At 40.2% G+C, this 18,425-nt stretch overlaps 1 protein-coding gene across 2 annotated transcripts; it reads left to right on the forward strand.

Annotated features, from left to right (window-relative positions):
- Positions 1–1,881: 1,881 nt before the first annotated feature.
- On the forward strand, positions 1,882–17,557 carry GNG4 (G protein subunit gamma 4). 2 transcript variants are annotated; one of them, XM_074580067.1, is made up of 3 exons: positions 1,882–2,012; positions 9,093–9,198; positions 16,296–17,557. In XM_074580067.1, the coding sequence occupies exons 2-3, from the start codon at positions 9,103–9,105 to the stop codon at positions 16,422–16,424; spliced, it is 225 nt and encodes a 74-aa protein (XP_074436168.1). In that variant the 5' UTR covers positions 1,882–2,012; positions 9,093–9,102; the 3' UTR covers positions 16,425–17,557. The 2 variants fall into 2 exon arrangements, with proteins under 2 accessions (XP_074436168.1, XP_074436169.1); XM_074580068.1 differs by lacking the exon at positions 1,882–2,012 and adding an exon at positions 2,238–2,474 and having other exon boundaries at positions 16,296–16,562.
- The last annotated feature ends 868 nt before the right edge of the window (positions 17,558–18,425 follow it).

Here is an 18,425-nt window from a genome sequence, read left to right on the forward strand (position 1 = left end):
TAAAGCTGTATTGGCTTATTTTTTTCTTTGTGCATATGCAAATAGAAGTCATTTCCATATGCTGCTACTCTATCACAAAAAATATAAAACAAACACTATTTGAAAGATCTGCTGGCCTTCAAAAATATCCACTGGAACATTAGTTAAGCTTCTAGAGGTACAGACAGCATGGTTTTCTTTGATACTATAGTAACTTAAAAACTACTGACAAATGACCTCTGTGTAGAGATTTACTTGCCATTACTGCGCTGGAGTAGGGTCATAAAACCACTGATTTTGCATCTGGATTTCTGTAATAGGCTGTGATGCGTATTTCACAATTTGGGCTGGTCACTTTTGAAAGGGGATTAAGACCTGTACGTGACTAGTCTGATGTAGCTATCCAGGGCAACCCAGCATAAAGTAGCTGCATAAAAACATGAGCTTGCTCACTGTTTCCAGCTTTGAGCCAGCATTCCCAGAAAAAAAATATTTAGAAAATCCACATACTCTAATGCAATTGAGTAAGGCCCATATAAGCCTCATTAGGGGCTAGTTCATGTAGATTCAAGGAACAGAAATTCATGGTAGGTGTTGCAATCAAGGTCTATAGGCCAACTCTGGTAGGGGACTCCTGATTGTGGTGGAACATGTGAGTTTCTGCAGACTAAAAGGAAAACATGTCTATATAATATATGATGAAAACACATTTTAAAACAACCATTTCCACCCTTATATTTTAGCTTAAAGAATAAAATTGTTAGAATACATTGGTAAAAATACTGTGTAAATCAGTGGTGATTGATTATTTGAACTGTCTAGTAAGTGTTCTTTGTCTAATAGCATGTAAATCCTTTGTCTGGTAAATAGAGTCTTTTGTAGAACAATAATACAATTAAATATGAATCAAACAGCAGCAGTGCGGGCCAGTGAAGTTTCCCAATAAGTGTCTGGAACTCTAGCTAAGGCAAGCCTATAAACTTACCTATTTATATTCAGTAATGTTTACCTTCTTCCTGCTGCATTTACTTCTCCCAAGCCACAGCCCAAAAAAGCCAGTGACTCAGTCTTTGACGAGGCTGCCCTTGCTCCAAAGCACCTTTAACAACAGGGCTCTTCACTGTTCTCTTTTGTATAAAAAAATAAACGTGACTTGAAAATGCTTCTGCTCTGTTAAGATGGAATGAGAAAAAGTGCTGATAGCCAGGTAAGAGAAAAGGGTGACAAAAGTGCATCTTTCCAGAAGGAGCAGCCACCTTATTAGGGAACAAAATTAATGAGATTTTGGTGATGGTGCTCCTGGATGGTGCTTTTTCAGTTAAAAATGTTAATTGGCAGGTTAACTGCCACTGACCTTTATGATAGACTCTCAAAGTTGTAAGGGAGAAGTATCTAAAAATCGACCTATAAAGCTGTATCCCTTTATTCTGACATACTAGCTTTGACAAGGTCTTAGAGGCCTCTTTTCCACAGTGGTTCCTTTATTTTCACAATGGGCTTTTTTTTTAACTTTTTTTTTTTAACTTTATCGTTCCTTCGTTCGGTGTGAGGAAGGGGCAGGCAGTGTGGGCTCTTACCCAAAACCGTGGTGTCGTACGGGCTTTGCCCGTTCGATGTTTCAGAGATACCTGGGTGACCGTTCGATCCCTGTCGCCTGCCGCAACCGGGTCAGTAGGCGGCTGCAGCGGTACAAAGGAAGCAAGCGCTCGCCAGCGCGCTGCTGCCGGGTGCCGCTGCTCGGGACGGAGGAAGGTAACGCTGGAAGGCGGGACAGGACGGCGCGGGGTGCGGAGCCCTGCCGGCGTCTCAAGCGTCCCTCACGGCCAAACCCGCTTTCCCGCCCCGCGCTCCACGGGCTGTTAACGGCCGCGCCCGCCGCGCGTGGAGGCCCGCGCCGCGGGAGGCGCGAGGGCGGTGGCAGCCGTTGGCCGCGGCTGCCCCGCCCCGCCCGTCAGCGCCGGCCATGTGCCGCCGCCGGGCGCCGAGCCGGGCTGCCAGCAGCCTCCCTGCCTGCCTGCCGCCGCCTCCGCACGGTGAGTGCCCCGGCGGCGCCGGGCGAGACCCCGCAGCTGCGCGGGAGGCGGGGGGAAGGCGGCGTGTGGGGCGAGGCGGGGTGAGGGCCGCTGCACCGGCGGCGGCGGGGGGTGCGCAGGGCAGGGCAGGGCAGGGCAGGGCAGGGCGGGGCGGGGCGGGGCGGGGCGGGGCGGGGCGGGTCGGCCCTGGCCGGGGTGTCAGCCCGGTGGGCGGGTAGCGGCGCTTCTGTGCGGGGATTTCTCCTTCGCTGCGACGGTTCTGGTGTCCTGGGAAACCCGCGGCTGCCTCCGTTGGCTGTGGGTAAACAACGTCGCGCTCCGCCGGCGGTGGGGTGGCCGTGGCTTGTGGAGTTACTCGATTGTCCTCAAAAGTCGGCTTCGGGCTTTGGGTGCCGCCGTCGTTGTCTTCGGAGGGGAGGGGAGGGAAATCGTCCTTCTCCGAAAGATCTGCTTGGAGCCCAGGTACCTCTTTCCGCGGGCGGTGATGTGGGGTCTCTGCCCAGCGAGCTTGTGCCTCTGCCGTCAGCTGGCGGGTGTGAAGGCGCAAGAAAGTGGCTGCTTTTCCTGCCGGCTGGTTCGCACTGGTGGAGGGATAAATCTTACTGCCCAGCTGCTGCTGGCGGTAATTGTTAGTGTGCGGGGCCGTAAGCTGCTGCACAGCTAAACGCTAAAGATAGTGCAGCGAGACAGAAAACTGGGAATAACAACTTGAAAAACGTTTCTGTCCTGCAGGTAGTAAGGTGACAGGCTTCTCGGAGGCGTTTTCTCTACTTTAATATGTTACAATTCAGTTCAAATTCATTTTGAACAGGATTTAAGTGGAATAATCAAACTTCCCCATGCATTCCTTTAAAAGGTCACAACTATCTTTTAAAGTTATCTGAAGAGGTGAAATAGTAGGTAGGTCTCATCTTTCTGTCTCAGGCTTTCTGGAGCTTTGATGGTTTGCTGGGACTACTTGCACATAACCTGTATGCTGATGATAAACATATTGTGTAAAGGGATTGTCGTTGTGAAATGTCACATTGGTTCAGCCATTGTTTCCTTGGATTTTTAAACGTTGAGAAGCGAGATGATATTTTTTGGATCGAAGATTTGGGCATGGTGGCAAGAATTTTTTGAACTTGACAGTTGGACTGGGTGTAGTACCTGTGTTAGACAAAAACTGGGCTGTTGAAGTTTGTTTTGCAGTTACATGATCAGCAGTTATTTTTGAAGTCACCATATTTATGGAATGAAAATTATATTTTTTCCTTATTGTGAACAATAGTCTTGCCTTTAATCTAATAACTTGTGCTTGAACTACTAAGCTTCTCCTTAGTGGATGGAATATAAAATTGTAGTAACTTTCTATTATTTCATTGTGCAGCCATGAGATAGAGAAAGCAAAAGGATTCCTGAGCCTCCCTCTCTTTTTACAGAGCTACATCAGGTGTGATAAATCTTGGAATAAGAACTGAGATAGCAGGGGCAGTTGTTCCTATGCCCTTTGTGCCCTGCAGATGAAGGGGAATTTACCTGTGTTGTGTGGACAGTGATGCTATCTCAGATAGCTAGTGCTCTTAGTGCAGGGGTATTTCTTAAGTTTCTCTTACCTAAATAGCAACTGTAGAATTCCTTTTTTTTTTTTCTCTCACCCTTTTTTCTTTCCTTTTTTTCCTCCCCCCCCTCCCCATTTTCTTTTTTTGTTTTTTTCTCCTTCCCCCGAAATTCCTTTGATATGCCAGTTTGGCGTCAAACAGCTGTGAGGCTGTAAATTTTGCTGTTTATATTCCTGGTGTGTTTGCAAGTGGATAATGATATGTGGGGATCTTTCCACAATTTGGAATGTGATTTGCAGGTCGTTATTCAGGGTTGATTCTCACTAATGTCACTGGGATTTAGTTACATGATTGGATTAACTTTTCTATTGCACTGCATGGTCCAAGAAGTACAGAGTTTGTGTGGAAGGTGTTCTCCAGAGTCGTGAACCCGAGGTTCTCTACTATAGTGATTTCAGGTCCATCCCTTTAGATTGCTGAAAGAAAACAGAAGACAACAATTGGGTTAAGGGCTTTTGAGATTGAATTTTACAGGTCTCTCTTTTAGTATGGCGTTTTAAGCTTGTACTTGGAAGTGGAGGGGGGCGACATTTGCAGTGCAGCTTTTCATCCTTGTTGCTTGTAGAAATCCGTGCTGAAGAGCTTGAAAATTATATTTTGCTTCTATGTAGTTCAAAATTTCAGACTTTTTCTGCATTTTACTAACAAGTATTTATATATAAAGCTTGGTAAACATTGCACTCCTTACCCCTATGCAAGGTCAAGCTGTACCTGCAAATATTTATGCAACTCCCTGGGTTATCGTAAGATAAATTGGCCTTTGAAGTGCTGTTGGGTACGATCTAATCTATTCTAAAAACAAATAAAGAAAAGTTGCTCTTCACCAGCATTTTTATGAGCCCTGGAGATTAAGATCTTTGTCACAAATGAGTTAACTTCAGCCAGAAAAAAGATGAAGTTCATGGGAGGTAAAAAACACCAAACCCCCAGAAAATTCAGCTGGCTGGGAGGCTGTCGCTCTGCAGCTTTCAGGAGCAATGCTTTAGGAAACGGCTGGCTAGCGCGGTGTGCCAGTCAGCAGAAACTACTTGGCTGAAAAAGGCCATGTAGCTGCTGTCAATATTCTTTGTTAACGTGATCAGCGTTCCCCTTAAGAAAAGAGTCACAGAGACTAGATTAATGAGCTCAGCGCGCTGCATAAAAATACGCTGGATAAATGAGCTCCTATATAATCTAGGTCCGCTGGCATGCATCAGTAACATGTAGACTGCACGTAGACTGATCACTAACATAGTTACTGTAACTACGGTGATTATCAGGACTTGTGTACCTGTGTATTGATCTAACCTGATAGGGGGCTGCTGGAAAAATAACCAGGAATGACCATTAGTGAACCCAGCTGAGTAGTTTCTAGTTCAAGGCTTTTAAGGTAATTTAAAAGATGGGGAGAAGTTATTCCTTTTGAGCATCAAAAGCAGCATGGCCAGCAGGTTGAGGGAGGTGATTCTGCCCCTCTACTCCGCTCTCATGAGACCCCACCTGGAGTACAACATCCAGTTCTGGGGCCCCCAACTTAAGAAGGACAAGAACCTGTTACAGCAGGCCCAGAGAAGGGACACAAAAATGATCAGAGGGCTGGAGCTGGAGCTATGAGGACAGGCTGAGAGGGTTGGGATTATTCAGCCTGAAGAAGAGAAGGCTCCTGGGAGAAGCTTAGAGCAGCCTTCCCGTACCTAAAGGGGGTCTAGAGGAAAGATGAGGACAAACGTTTTAGTAGGGCCTGTTGTGATAGGACAAGGGGTAATGGTTTTAAACTAAAAGAGGGTAGATTTAAACTAAATATACTCTGAGGGTGGTGAAACACTGGACCAGGTTGTCGAGAGGTGGTGGTAGATGCCCCATCCCTGGAAACATTTAAGGTCAGGTTGGACGGGGCTCTGAGCAACCTGATCTAGTTAAGATGTCCCTGCTCATTGCAGGGGGGTTGGACTAGATGACCTTTAAAGGCCCTTTCCAGGTTCTATGATCCTGTAGACTGCCCCCCAGATACAATACAAAGCTAATTGTGCCTTCCCAGGGTCAAAAGGCCTTGAGAACACTTGGCTGTTTAAAAGGAGTTGTTGTAGGAGAGAGGGTTGGAGCCATTTGTTAGGCTGCAGCCTTCAAGGAAACACCAAGAGAGATCCCATGAGAGGGTCACTGAAGGAGGAGGCTTCCTCACGTTCCAGGGGATGGTCATTCAGGGAGAGGGTGTGTAATAGACTCTCCTGTTATTAAAATTTCTTTTCTCTCCGGACCTTTATTTCTAAGTAACAATATTATTTCATTAAAGAGTATTAAACTTAAGGTTAATAAAGAATATCACAGGTTCTAAGGAGAGCCAAACCAGGTCATAGCCAAAGCTTTGTCTGCAAAGAGGACCAGTTCATCGCAGCCTGGTTTGAAAATGAGTACAATTCTCATTGTCAACATCACTTCCTATGTAATAGGGTCTTAACTAATGCGCAAATATGTACTGTATTTGCAGAGAGTGAGAGAAGGCAAACGTATATGCAGCTTGGTAAGTGAAATGGGAGAAATCCATCTTATGAAGTTCTGGAACCAGAACTGTCTATATGAAAAAAAGAGATTAGATACTTAAATGGATGCCAGGCACTTGGAGAAATACAGTAGTTAAATATTTAAATGTGTGTAAAGGCCAGGGTAGGAGCAGGATTTGGAACAGAACAAATGTTTGTGCTTCAGAGTATAGATAAACCTCTTACTCAGGACAAGTAGAAATTTTCACCAGTGACTGAAACACCTAGTACCAGACTTTTTTCTTTTTTAAAGTTCTTTTTATGAAACCTTTTATTCTGATTATTTTCTGATATTGGGAAATAGTTTACCAGAGAGGATACATGTGTTCTTTTTTAAATTTTCCCCCATTTGCTGTTTCAGAATATAGTTAAGGACATGCTGTGTTTGTGGCATTGTTTTGGAAACATGGTTTGGATTTTTAAATAATTTTTGTGCCTAATAGCCTTTTCAAAATTCCGTTGTGGTCTTAACTCAAACTCTTATTCAGTAGATACTTAAAAACTAGCTGCAAGTACTAGAAACGATGTTCTTGCCAACTTCTTCACAGGAAGTGGCAGTTCAAATTGTCTAGCTCTAATGTTTGTAACTTTTACAGTTTGAGTGAATGAATTGCCAGAAAAGCTTGGGAGATCTGGAATTCTTGGGACTGTTCATGGAGTTTCGATTGCTTAATTCAGTTTTATTTAGATGTATTATTCAAAATTAAACTTCTGATTTGCCTCTGGACTTGGGCTGTGGCAAATGTAGAAATGTCTCTGTGACTTTATTTAGCTTCGACTTTTTTGGCTCTGTGGTCATTAGTAATCTAGCTGTGGAGATGATAACAAAATTTAAATGATTCATACATATGGGGGTATCATTTTGTAAACAAAGATAAATGTGGTTATTCTTATCTTAATGGATATCTCAAGACTTAAAAGCTAGGGGGTTGGGTCAAACAGAAAAGTCCAGAGATGAGCTGTAATTCAAAACCTCCTGCTCTTGTGAATGTCTCATGTCCTTTCTGCTTGTCCACTGCAAGTCAAAACACACCTGAAAATCGTTTGGTTAGTTGTGGTGTTTTGTACCGTACATGGCATTTTATGCTAATCCAGTTCCTCCAAATGCATTTAATCCTGTGCCTTGTGAGGAATATAAGTTAAAAGATTGTAAACAAAGACAAAGACAGCAACAACAAAAAAAGCTGCTGTGTTCTGACACGACTTCAGTTCATAGGAGTGCATGCAAGGAGGAAACTTGTGTTCCATTTGAATGACACACATGTGTACAGAAAACCTGTTCTTTGTTGGCATATATTAAAGCTCTTGTTTTATTTGGCACAATTAATATATTTTAAGGTAGCATTTCCCCTTCCTAGACTTATACAAGTGCTGAAGAAGATTGTTTTGCTTCTTCAGATTAGCGTTGAGCGTGGTTCACCATTGTATTTGTAGAACTTGAGAAGAAACCGCTATCTTTGCCTTGTCTTTGAACATCTGTGTTTTGAGAAATCAAAGCAGTTAAAAAGTTATTCCTCCATTCTCTTTGTGCTCTGGCTTGTGTACTTCTATCGACTGTAAAATGCTTACGACATTGCATATACAATTATTTTTACAAGAGCATTTCCTGTATCCTACTTAATTTCCTCTTTGTATCTCATATCCCAGCGTCTGGATCAGGTAAGCTCTTGAGGTTCAAGAACGCAAATTTGTGTAGTTTTAGGTGTTCACTTCTTGTCTAGATATAAGCTGGAAGTATTAATTTTGAAAGACTTGAGCCTGAAACTCTTTCGGCAGCAATGCCTCCTTTTGTGTGTTTTCTCCTGTGTCCCACCTGCTTCTCACACCGTGTGTCCTTTGCATTGCCTAACTTTGTATTGGTTTCTAACACTTAGTGCTAGACTAATCTTGCTTCAGGTGCCGCTTGTGGCATGCCATGTATACAGGACCATACCTGAGTGTTTTGGCTGATTGAAACCTCAGCACCTAGCCTTACTAGGTAGCATAACTAGTCCAGGACCTGTCTAGGTCATCCGTAGCCTATTCTTTCCACGTGGGCTTAGCCCAACTTCCAGGGACTTCAAGATAGTAACTATTACTTGTGCTGGACCAGCGCTGCATAATGGTGCCAGCACAAGGTCTCCTAACATGCAGACCACCTAGGGCATACACGTTGTAAGTTTATTCAAGGTTTGAATGTAGTCATCTTGACTAATCTGATGACAGTGCTGAGAACTGCACGATAACAAGGTTGACTTACCCTTAAGCCGTCAGGGAGTAACAATGCAAGAAAACCAAACACTGACATACCGTAATTAGATGTCCCTTCCCAAGGGCTGCAGATCTCTTGAAAATAATGCATTCCTGTACTGTATAGTATACTCTCCTGGTTTTTAGTCATCTTTAGACTTCACTGGAGATGTGTAAGCAGGGAGTTGGAAACCACTGTGTTATTTCTTCTTAGTATGTTACTTCATTCCTAAACTCCTTAAATCTATAGTCAGAGTTGTGACTTGTTCTCTGTCTTAAAACGTCGCTCTTTCTGGTGCTTGATGAGAGCAGTGCGGCATTCATTTCCATTGTGGGCGTTTCTGAATTTGTTTTCACGTTACTAGGTGTAACTGGGGTGTGGAGCCAAACTGCAATGGCTGCAAGGGCTGTGAACAACTGTTCTGCGTTGGCAATCTGAACACAGGGCAACCATTTCTACACTGAAATAATGGCCATGTACTCTGCGTTTGTATGTTGTTTGCAGAATTCAGACTGAATACTGGCAGTTGAGGACACAAATATGTAATGCAATGAGGTGCTATTGAACAAGAGAACAGATATAAAAGGTGTCTGATTTGTATTTGTGACCTGCAGCCTAGCAGTGTCAATGTGGTGGGCGAGGGTTGGTTAGATTTCAGATAACTGTCTTCTCACTATTAGCTGTATTTGCTATCTTTGCTTTTAAATTGACTCAACTTTGTCTCTTCTAGGAAAAACAAAATGAAGGAACTAGTGTCAAACAGTACAACCAATATATCTCAAGCCAGGAAAGCTGTGGAGCAATTAAAAATGGAAGCATACATGGATAGGATGAAGGTAAACTTAGACTTATTGTTGATATTTTGAATTCACTCACTAGTTTGTGGTACAGACTCCCTTTAATATTGCAGAAAGACTCGATCAGCTGAAATCAAAATTCTGTGTTGAGCTACGAAACAGTATTCGGTACGGTGAATTAGTTACGTACTAACTGCTTGGCTTTAGTGAAGCAATTTTCACAGACTAGCTTCTCTTCTGCTTCTGTATGAGCGCCGTTTACCTCTGTTAAAATGGTGTTTTGTGGAATATTTAAAATCAGCTGGCAGATGCACATTCTTTTTCACCTGTTGCTGAATATAAGCGCAGCTCAGGTTTCTCAGTGGTAGGGTAAGCTGTCCTTTAAGAACTGGAATAAATCTTTAAGATATTGATATAGTTTTGAATAATGATGAGATTAATTGCTTTCATTTGTTTTAGCACAGATGTCATTGCACAAAAAATATGTATGATTGCAATGTTCAGTTATGATTCTTCAAACTTGACAGCCTGTTGTATGTGAAGACTTGGTTTTATCATGCCTCTAAATGTATGTGGATTAAATGTTTTAACTAAAAGCATGATTAAACAGAGGTTCTCAACATTTTTAACCAGAAAAGCCTGTGGGATTATTCCTCCCTGTCATTCTGCATTTTTACAAGTCTAAAATTTTGTGAATAAATCGAATGCCTAAAAACTAATAATGCCATAAAAAGTTTTAAGAAAGCAGTGCTGATGTCTTTTGTGTATGCATGCGCGCTCTCTCTTTCTCTGCCTCTGAAAATAGGGAATAATTATTTGGATGAAAAATCCAGCTTCTACAAGTGAGAAGAGTTTAGAGATGGAAAGACTAGAAAAAGGAATGCATTTAAATGATCAGTTTTTCTACAGACAACTGTAACTGAGTTGTTAAAAGCTGTAACTGAGGTAACAAACTCAGTAAGAGAGTTTAGAAATGTCGTACATTAAATTCTTCACGTAGTCTTAACTCAGTCTGTTTGTCCATCCATCCTGTGTGCTGAAATCCTGCATGTAGTCAGCATGGAAGCAATAGTATATAATTACAATTTTAAAATAGTATCAGATCATAAACTCACTGATTAGTATTTATAATTCAGAAATATTAATGCATTTCACAAGTCGTCAGTCTTGCTTATATGAAAATAAAAATTTCAGTTGTTTCATTTTGTTGCAGTTTATAGCAACGTCTTGCAAGATCACTGAATTTGCATAGCTATAGTTTCTGTCTTGTATAATGTCTTGACAAATTCATCACATAGTAGATGCTTGTTCACAGGGACAGGTATTTCTGTTTCCCTCAGTAAGGAAAGATCTGCCTTTTCAGTGTTCAATGAGGTTAGTTTCCTGATTCAGGTTGTATTGCAGCTGCACAAACAACAAAACGGAGAAGAAGGAGTGGGTGCGCACGAGCGGCAGAGGAAAGGCTTGGAAAAATATGGCCCGGTTTATTGGAATTTGAAATTGTTGATACTTAGTAGATTGTCTTAAAGTTGTTTTTATAGAATCAGTGATAACTGTCACATACCATGTTGTTAGTCAGTTACGCAGATAGCTTCATTAGTTAGATGTATAAAGTTTTTAATTACATATGTAAGAAAGACATAGGTTATTTTTACAGTTAGTTTAATTAAAAAGAACACGGTTATTAGCAACTGTGGCAGACCTAAAAACCAGATAGCTTGAGGGTGCAATTATTTCACCTTTCAAAACAGCTTGGGACCAAAAAGGCACCAAAGAAAATCTAATGTGTTTCAATATTCTGAGAGTTTCTATACTAACATAAACCAACTATGATTTGAAAAAGGTTGACTTAATTTCTAGATCCTCTTTGAACAATTATAAAAAGGATTGTGAGAAGAGATTGGCTGGCTTTTTATTCCCTCAAGATCTGCTTTGCCTTTTATTCTTGGAAACAGTTAAGTGTGTTTTTCAGTGTAGTCAGATTTTACCAAGAGACTTTCAAGTGGTTTCAACAGGAGATTTTGAGTTCCCAGATCATAGCTGTAAAGGTAGAGAAATGAACTTACTTCCTTTTTCTCTGGTGTTTTGCATTTGCTTAAACTAGTTAGGCACATTTAACAGAAGATCACTGCTTTCCAAATAATTTAATTAAGCACTGGTTTGCAAGTAGCTATAACCAAGTGGTTATTCCTATAATAGACAAGACCACATTGTTAACATTAACAAGGAAATTTTCAAGGTGCCTGCATTATTGACTAGGGAAATCAGAAGTTCCAGCTCATTTTTCTCCTACAAAGGCATTTTCTTTTCCTTGCATAGTAGATGCTGTAACCAGCGAGAGTTAGGTCGGCTCAATTAAAATCTTGTAGTTAGAAGTATGTTGATAATTGCCCATTCCATGCTGTGTTACGGATTTTTCAACTGATTTAAAAATCAAGTCCTATAACCAGTCAGAGCAGCAAGCAATGCAGTGTTTTGAGATTCCACAAAGACAACTCACTGTTGAGGTGTGAAAGAAACAGGACAATTTAAAAGGGGAGGATGAAGTTATTGGTGTATTGATCGGTAGTTGGAAGAAGTATTACTGTGGTGGGTTTTTGTAAACCATAAGAATCCCAGAAGGATTGCAAATTGAACCTGTCTTAGTCCCCACAGAGGGGACGGCTAGAATTACAATGGAGAAGTCAATAGAAAGCAGGAAGTGCAGATTTCAAGCTAAGAAACATCAAATGAAATCAGATGATCAGTGGCCTCATGACTAGTAGAATAATATGTCTTCCAAAGATGCTAGCAGTAAAGTTGAAAAGGCAAAGATAATATTGGTGCTTTATCACAGTTGTCCCCAGTATAAAGCACTATTTAGTCTTCTCTTTGCAAGCAGAAAAGCAAGAAGGAGTATTCTGACATTTAAGAATCGTGGGGTATCAGTTATTACTCCATTTTCTTTTTTCTTAAGAAGGTAGAAAATATTCCTAACTGTTTCTGAATAGTGTTGGGAGATAAGCAGTGGGATTGCCAATAAATGCGTGTGAATCTCTTTGTTTTAGATGTAACAGATAAGCAGAGTGGGTGTCATAGCAAGGATGGTAATTAGTCACAATCCATGACAAGACAGATGACATAGTAATTGCAGCATTTTGCCCTGTCATTGAAGCTTATAATTATTAGTGCAGCTAACAGGATTATGTTCTAACTTTGGCTAGTTTTATCACCTCTGTTGTTCTGAAATATAATGGTAAAATTCCACACTCCTCCTGAGACTAATTCTTTAAAGCATGAGGGTTATGAGGGTTGAGTATTTTGTTGTTGGGTTTTTAGGGTTTTGTTTGTTTGTGTTTTTATTTTGGTAATTTGACAACCAGATGTATTTTTCACTACACAGCATAAAAATAATTGTATAAAATGTGAGAGCGGTGTGATACATATATTCTCCATCGGCTCTATCTATGCACTTTAAAAGATTAAAAAAAATGAGATGTTGACTTTCTGTTAGAATTCATCAATCAAACTGGAGTCTGATCTTTTTCTTTAGCCACTCCTGCAGTATGTATAAATCACTTTGAATCTGCAGACCAAGCTGTATTGCGTAGGAGAGCTGAAATGATAAATGTGCTAACTTAATTTGAATATTCAAATTGCATGCATTTATTTTAATTCTTGATAAAAGCTATTCTGGAATTGTCCAGCAGCATTCATCTACAAATAAACCTAAAGGTGAGTAAAAGCTATGATAGAGTGGCCTTCATTTCGCTTCCTCCGTGACACAAATAGGATGATGAGCACATTATTTTGTATAGTAACAAACCACAGTATTGGCCATTAGGCAACCTCTGCATGCTGACATAGGCTAAAGCAGCCGTCTCTGCTGTAGCCTTAATGTGATGCTCAATGCAGAGGTCTTCCACCACTGTTGTTCTGAATAATAACGCTGAGCAGGAAACTTGCTGGAGGCAACACTGTATTTTGCTCTTTTTTTGGCCACAGTTCTGACTTTGCCAACACTGCTCATAGCCGCAGGAACCGATGTTTTCATTGCTCCTAGAATGAGAATCAGCTAGCAGCTCCCCTTAGCAAATGGTCATCATTCCACTGCATGAGCCTGAGTTACTCCAGTTTAAGTGAAGAAATGGCCATAATTCAGTTTTGTAACCACTGTAGTCCCAATGGGAGGCTTTCTCCTCTCCAAACCTTTTATTTTTTTAAAGGATGAAAATACATGGCCTAGTACAGGCTGGGAAGTTTAGTTAGTGATAATGTGCTGAGATGTGATCATGTTCCTCAGTTCCTTGTTGCAGGTTTGTTTGCTACTAAATTGTACTATGTGTTATGGTTTGTCTAAAAGCAAACTAATTTGTGAATTAAACACTGTGATGTTGAATAAAGTGCTCTGCTTCATGATATTTGGCATTCCTACCAGCACATTAGAGGACAAGTTAGATTCAAAAATGTATGTTGTGCTTTTGCTAGTGAAAATCCTTTTTATTGTTACATGAAGTCAAAGCACAGTAATAGGTAGAGAAACAGAAAATTATATTACTGGGTTTATTTCTTCTAAGAGTGATGATTGAAATTGTACTTCTCTTCCATTGAACGAAAAGCAATATACTTGGGCTGATGCTGCTTATCCATACGTGAAACAAACAAGACAGCTATGGGAAGGTCGGTCTGTTGAAGTCCAGCATTGGTTCTCTGCTCCTGTAGGGTCAGTCTACTTCAAAAGATTGTTGGTTTCATGAACAAAATAACTTACTCAGTAGCTTAATAATGGAAGATGAAACGTGCTGGGCATCATTAATAAACCCTGTCTCTGGGACCCAGAGAATTAGAGTAGCTCTCCTTTAGGTTTTATGGCAGTAATGCTTTTTATGACATAGCACTGAAAATGTCATTGAGCTTTTTGTAGGCACCTGTGGCTCTGAGTTTGACTTTCTCTGTTTGAATGCAAGAGTTCAGGAGCAGCTAATAAATTAATTAGAGCACAGAACTGCCTTAATTTGAGAGACACTGCTGAGCTTGAAGGACAAAAGAAAAGTAAAAATGTGTATGTTAGGTAGTTATGAATGTACTGGTGATTGTCATTACTTGAAAGTACTTCTCCAAAATGTTGTGGTGATACGTTCCTCCTAATGTTACTGGAAACATGCTAACCTCCTCTTTTGTGGGTGCACTCTATGCTAGCTTATACTTTGCTGAAGTATAGTGTAGGTCATTAACAAAGAAGAGTATGTTTGCTGTCTTTTGATCTTTCTTGGGCTTGATAGGAGTTTCATAGTTTGTCTACATTGTGTCTCTCTCTGGAGAATCTGCTTTTTAAAAGTTTACAAGTAAATTTAAATGAAAATTGGGAACATGATAGGATTCCTAAGTTTTGTGTTTGGCCATTACAGTTCTACACGTCTACTCAAGACAGTGCTCTCCCACCCTAAGCCTCATTCTTTTGTCAGTGCTTAAGCAAGTAACTAATTGAAGTATATCTTAAAATAACCACAGTCCTTTCTTTGTACTCAAAGTCTGTCATTTTCCACAGATTCCTATTTGACCTGCTTCTCTTTTGAGAAGCACTGGTCCTTCTGAGTATCTCTGCTGATCTGCTCAGTTTAGTGCTCAGTCTTCCGCTCTGCATTGGCCCAGCAATCGGTTGTTCATGTGCAGTGTCTTTGCCCACCCTTTTGTCTTACAGCCCAATTCAAAGGCAAACTAATTTTGGGTAACCTAAATGCCCTTTCTGCCTCTGCTAGGAGGACAGTCTATGCTGGAATGCCAGCCATAGGTACTTCATGGGTTTAAGCATTCTACAAAGCCATGTTTTGGTGGATATTTAAAAAATAAAAAGTCAGTTATTTTCTTCCAGAAGTTAATTTAAATTTCAGGTAAATCCTCATTCAACACCCATTGACTTCATAGGTCTAGTCTGAAACCTACTACAGGCTGGACTCATGCCAAAGCAAGCAGAGTGTGGGGAAGCTAAAGCTAAAAGTGATGACACACCTGCTAGAAAAATACCAGAAATCCAGTTTGCTTTTCTTCTTTACTATAGTTGTGCAAACATGCTGACCTCAGTGTTTGACTCTGGAGAAACTGTCATGGTGCTCAGAGAAAAGGCTTTTTTGTAAAGACTTCCTGTCTCACTTTCTCAACTCTATCATAATATTGAAAACACGGTAATTAAACAAAGCAAAGAGAGAGAGATAGTTGTAAATATCTTGTTAACCAAGCAGAACAAAAATATTTCATATGTACATTTTAAATTCTTGAAAAAATAAATGAGTCACAGTGGCCTAATGTCACCAATATTCTTATGGCACAAAGCTGGTTTCAGCTACAGCTGAAATGGTTTAATATTTCATTTTTCACTTCATGCAAAGTATCTTGTATGCCAGCACATTTCTTCCAGTTACATTTCTGTAGGACTTTTCAGTAAGCATAAACCAACGTTCTGAATTTGTAGACTTCAGAATTGTTCATTTTAGAAGTATAAAAGCACTTGAGGTAATGCTCAAGTTTAAATTAATGCTATGAATAAAGTACTACTTATAAGAACTTGCTAAGCAGAAGATGTTAGTCTGACTTCATTGAAAAGAGCAATATTTAGCTTAAATGAGAGGTATGAGACATGATGATCAAGTTTTGCTTCTGATTTATTATGTCTTTTTAATCCCTTGATCATGTGCCTAAAGAACTTTTTCCTTGTTTGTTTGTTTTGCATCCAGAGGAGCAAACGGTAGAGAGAGTGTTTGTGGAAAACCCTACAGCCTTGCTGCTGTAATGCCTGGGAATAAGAGCTGAAGCAGGCAGGCTCTACAGAAATGCACGCTTCAAGGAGAATCCCTATTGCTTATGGGCCATTAGCATATACATGTTTTAATGAGTGTATGCTCCTGACCTTCCTTCTGATGGAGAGGAACAGCTGAACACAACTCATATAAATTGATACCATCTCCTGTCACTATGTTAAATAAAATGTATATAAGGATTACTAGCCCTACTAAGAGCAAATTCAGAGTTACGGGCTCTAGTAATCCAAAGGATCTCTTTTATGATAGCCTCCCTTATCATATGTTATATGAAGAATATTTATGCAATGCTGATTGGTTCAGAATTAAGTGTTACAGTAGTTCTCTCTTCTCTTCTATTAGGTATCCAAGGCTGCAGCAGATTTATTGGCATATTGTGATGCTCATATTGGAGAAGATCCCCTAATTATTCCTGTGCCTGCATCTGAAAATCCCTTTAGGGAGAAGAAACTCTTTTGTACTATCCTTTGAGTCAGTTTTCAATTAAAAATGTCTTCTGCTACAATTTGGTACCTGTGTTGCATGCTTTTAGTTTTAGCATTTTTCTCTTCAGATATCAATACTTAGCCTATAACTACAATATTTTTAGAAGGTAGTACATTTTCTGGTAAAAAAAAAAAAAAAAAAAAGAAACAAATCCTAAAAAATTCAAGGTAATCCTTATCTTTCAGACCAATGTACAAGTTTAATTTCAGTTCTTCAGAAAGATTCTTCTGGTCTTAATGAAAGTATTGAGTACAATATCAAATTGTAGATATCTTTGCCAGTCATAGATTTTTCTGAGACCTAAATGAGTCATACCGATTCTGAAGCTATTTTTAACATTCTTACTTTCTTTGGAAGGTGAATTTAATTCACTTGCTTTTACAAATTTATATCTAAAAGGAGTAGTGTGACCTTTCCTCAAGAAGCGCTATTTAGGAAAAAATGCCAGTGATTTACGATGTTTGGAACAATCAGTCTTATACAGTAAGTGGTGTTTATAAATATGTTTTGTGAAGACTGTAATAAACTTGACTACAGAAACAATCTTGCTGTAAAGCAACATTGTAACTACAAGCAAAATGAAGATGTATAGTTACACACCAGGACTGCATTAATAAAACTGCAGAAAAACACGGCTGCTTGTATCTTGTTTTGAATTATAATGATCTAAATTATTTTAGAAAGTAAACTGAACTGTAATATGTCAGCTGTTCCTGAGGGTCTTAGTGGAGGGTGTAAATCTGCCCTAATCAGTACAGGGCGGGGGATTACACTTTCCAAGCAGCTCTCTACATACTTTTGCCCATGAGAGCAAGGCTTTGTGGGGATGGAGAGTAATGGTAAATGAAATGTTTGTTCTAGAATACGCAGCGAGACCACTGTGCCATCAACAGCCATTAAGTTTTTATATTTTGAAGCCACAGATTATTCATGAGATAAGTTACCAGCAAGTAATTTGTGGAGGTTCTGGGAGGTTTTTTGTTTTGACTTTGTTTAAAGTGCAGCGAGAGGAAAAGACATGAGGTATGAAATATGACTGATCTGTGGTCTTTATTAAGAAAAATTAAGCTCAATCAAGGCATCTGATGGAAGCAACTGTTATACCATTGACTTGTTTTAAAAAAAAAAAAATTTTAAAAAAATCTTCTTCAAAATAAAAAGAAAGCTCCTCTCTGGTCTGATTTGTTAGTAGAGTTCCTTCACTGCAGTACTTTGTCTGTAGAGTGTGTCAGTGCACTGGAAATGTCACTCCTTGGAAATGGCTGGGAAGTCAGCCCCATGTGTAAGGCAGGGGACAATTTTGTTGGAGAACTGCACTCGTCTGAGTTGAGGCTCTGAACAGCCGCCCATAAAGCTGCACGCTTCCTCTGCACAAACTTGGATTCCAGGAGCATCTTAAATACCTGCAAGGCAAAGACTAGCTGAGGAACTGGGGACCTTGGGATATACTTAAATGCTGAATTTAGGTGCTAAAAAAGGGCAGTTTGGTGAATGAATGAAGCTGTTTGCATTTAGCCCAAAGTGCACGTACCTGCTCCAGCTTATTTTTAGCAGTTTCCATCAATGCTTGTTGTACTGTTTTGTGCAGTGGAAATACAAGATGTCTACATTGTACAAGTCCTGTTTTCTTTGCCAGTGAACTTGGATAATGTGTCGCACACAGCTGCATTCAGCTACCAATCTAGTCACAGGAGACGGGTGGCTTTGGACTGTGGTTCTGCTGCCGGCCAGCTTATTCACCGCATCTGCCTAACACGGAACCACCGTGTTAATTTACTTCCTGTAATATTATTGTAAAAAAAATTATATTCCTTCTAACCAACAGGTCTTTGGGATGTCTTTCATTTAAAGGTTTGGTTTTTAATTTGGCGGCTGAAGGCATCCGTAATCTAGTAGACAGAGAGCTGCTTCCCGGTACCTATTCTGAAAAACAATCAAATGTCCTGACTGGGTCTTGTCTTGACCAGGTTCATCCTTGGTTCCTAT

The sequence above is a fragment of the Larus michahellis genome, chromosome 3 (genome assembly GCF_964199755.1).
Source record: "Larus michahellis chromosome 3, bLarMic1.1, whole genome shotgun sequence".
Lineage (NCBI taxonomy): Eukaryota > Metazoa > Chordata > Aves > Charadriiformes > Laridae > Larus > Larus michahellis.

Bases quoted from the DNA above. Each gene is read 5' to 3' on its own strand.
- GNG4 (XM_074580067.1), top strand. From the start codon at position 9,103: ATGAAGGAACTAGTGTCAAACAGTACAACCAATATATCTCAAGCCAGG. The intron at 9,199-16,295 runs GTAAACTTAGAC...CTCTTCTATTAG, and splicing joins CATACATGGATAGGATGAAG to GTATCCAAGGCTGCAGCAGA.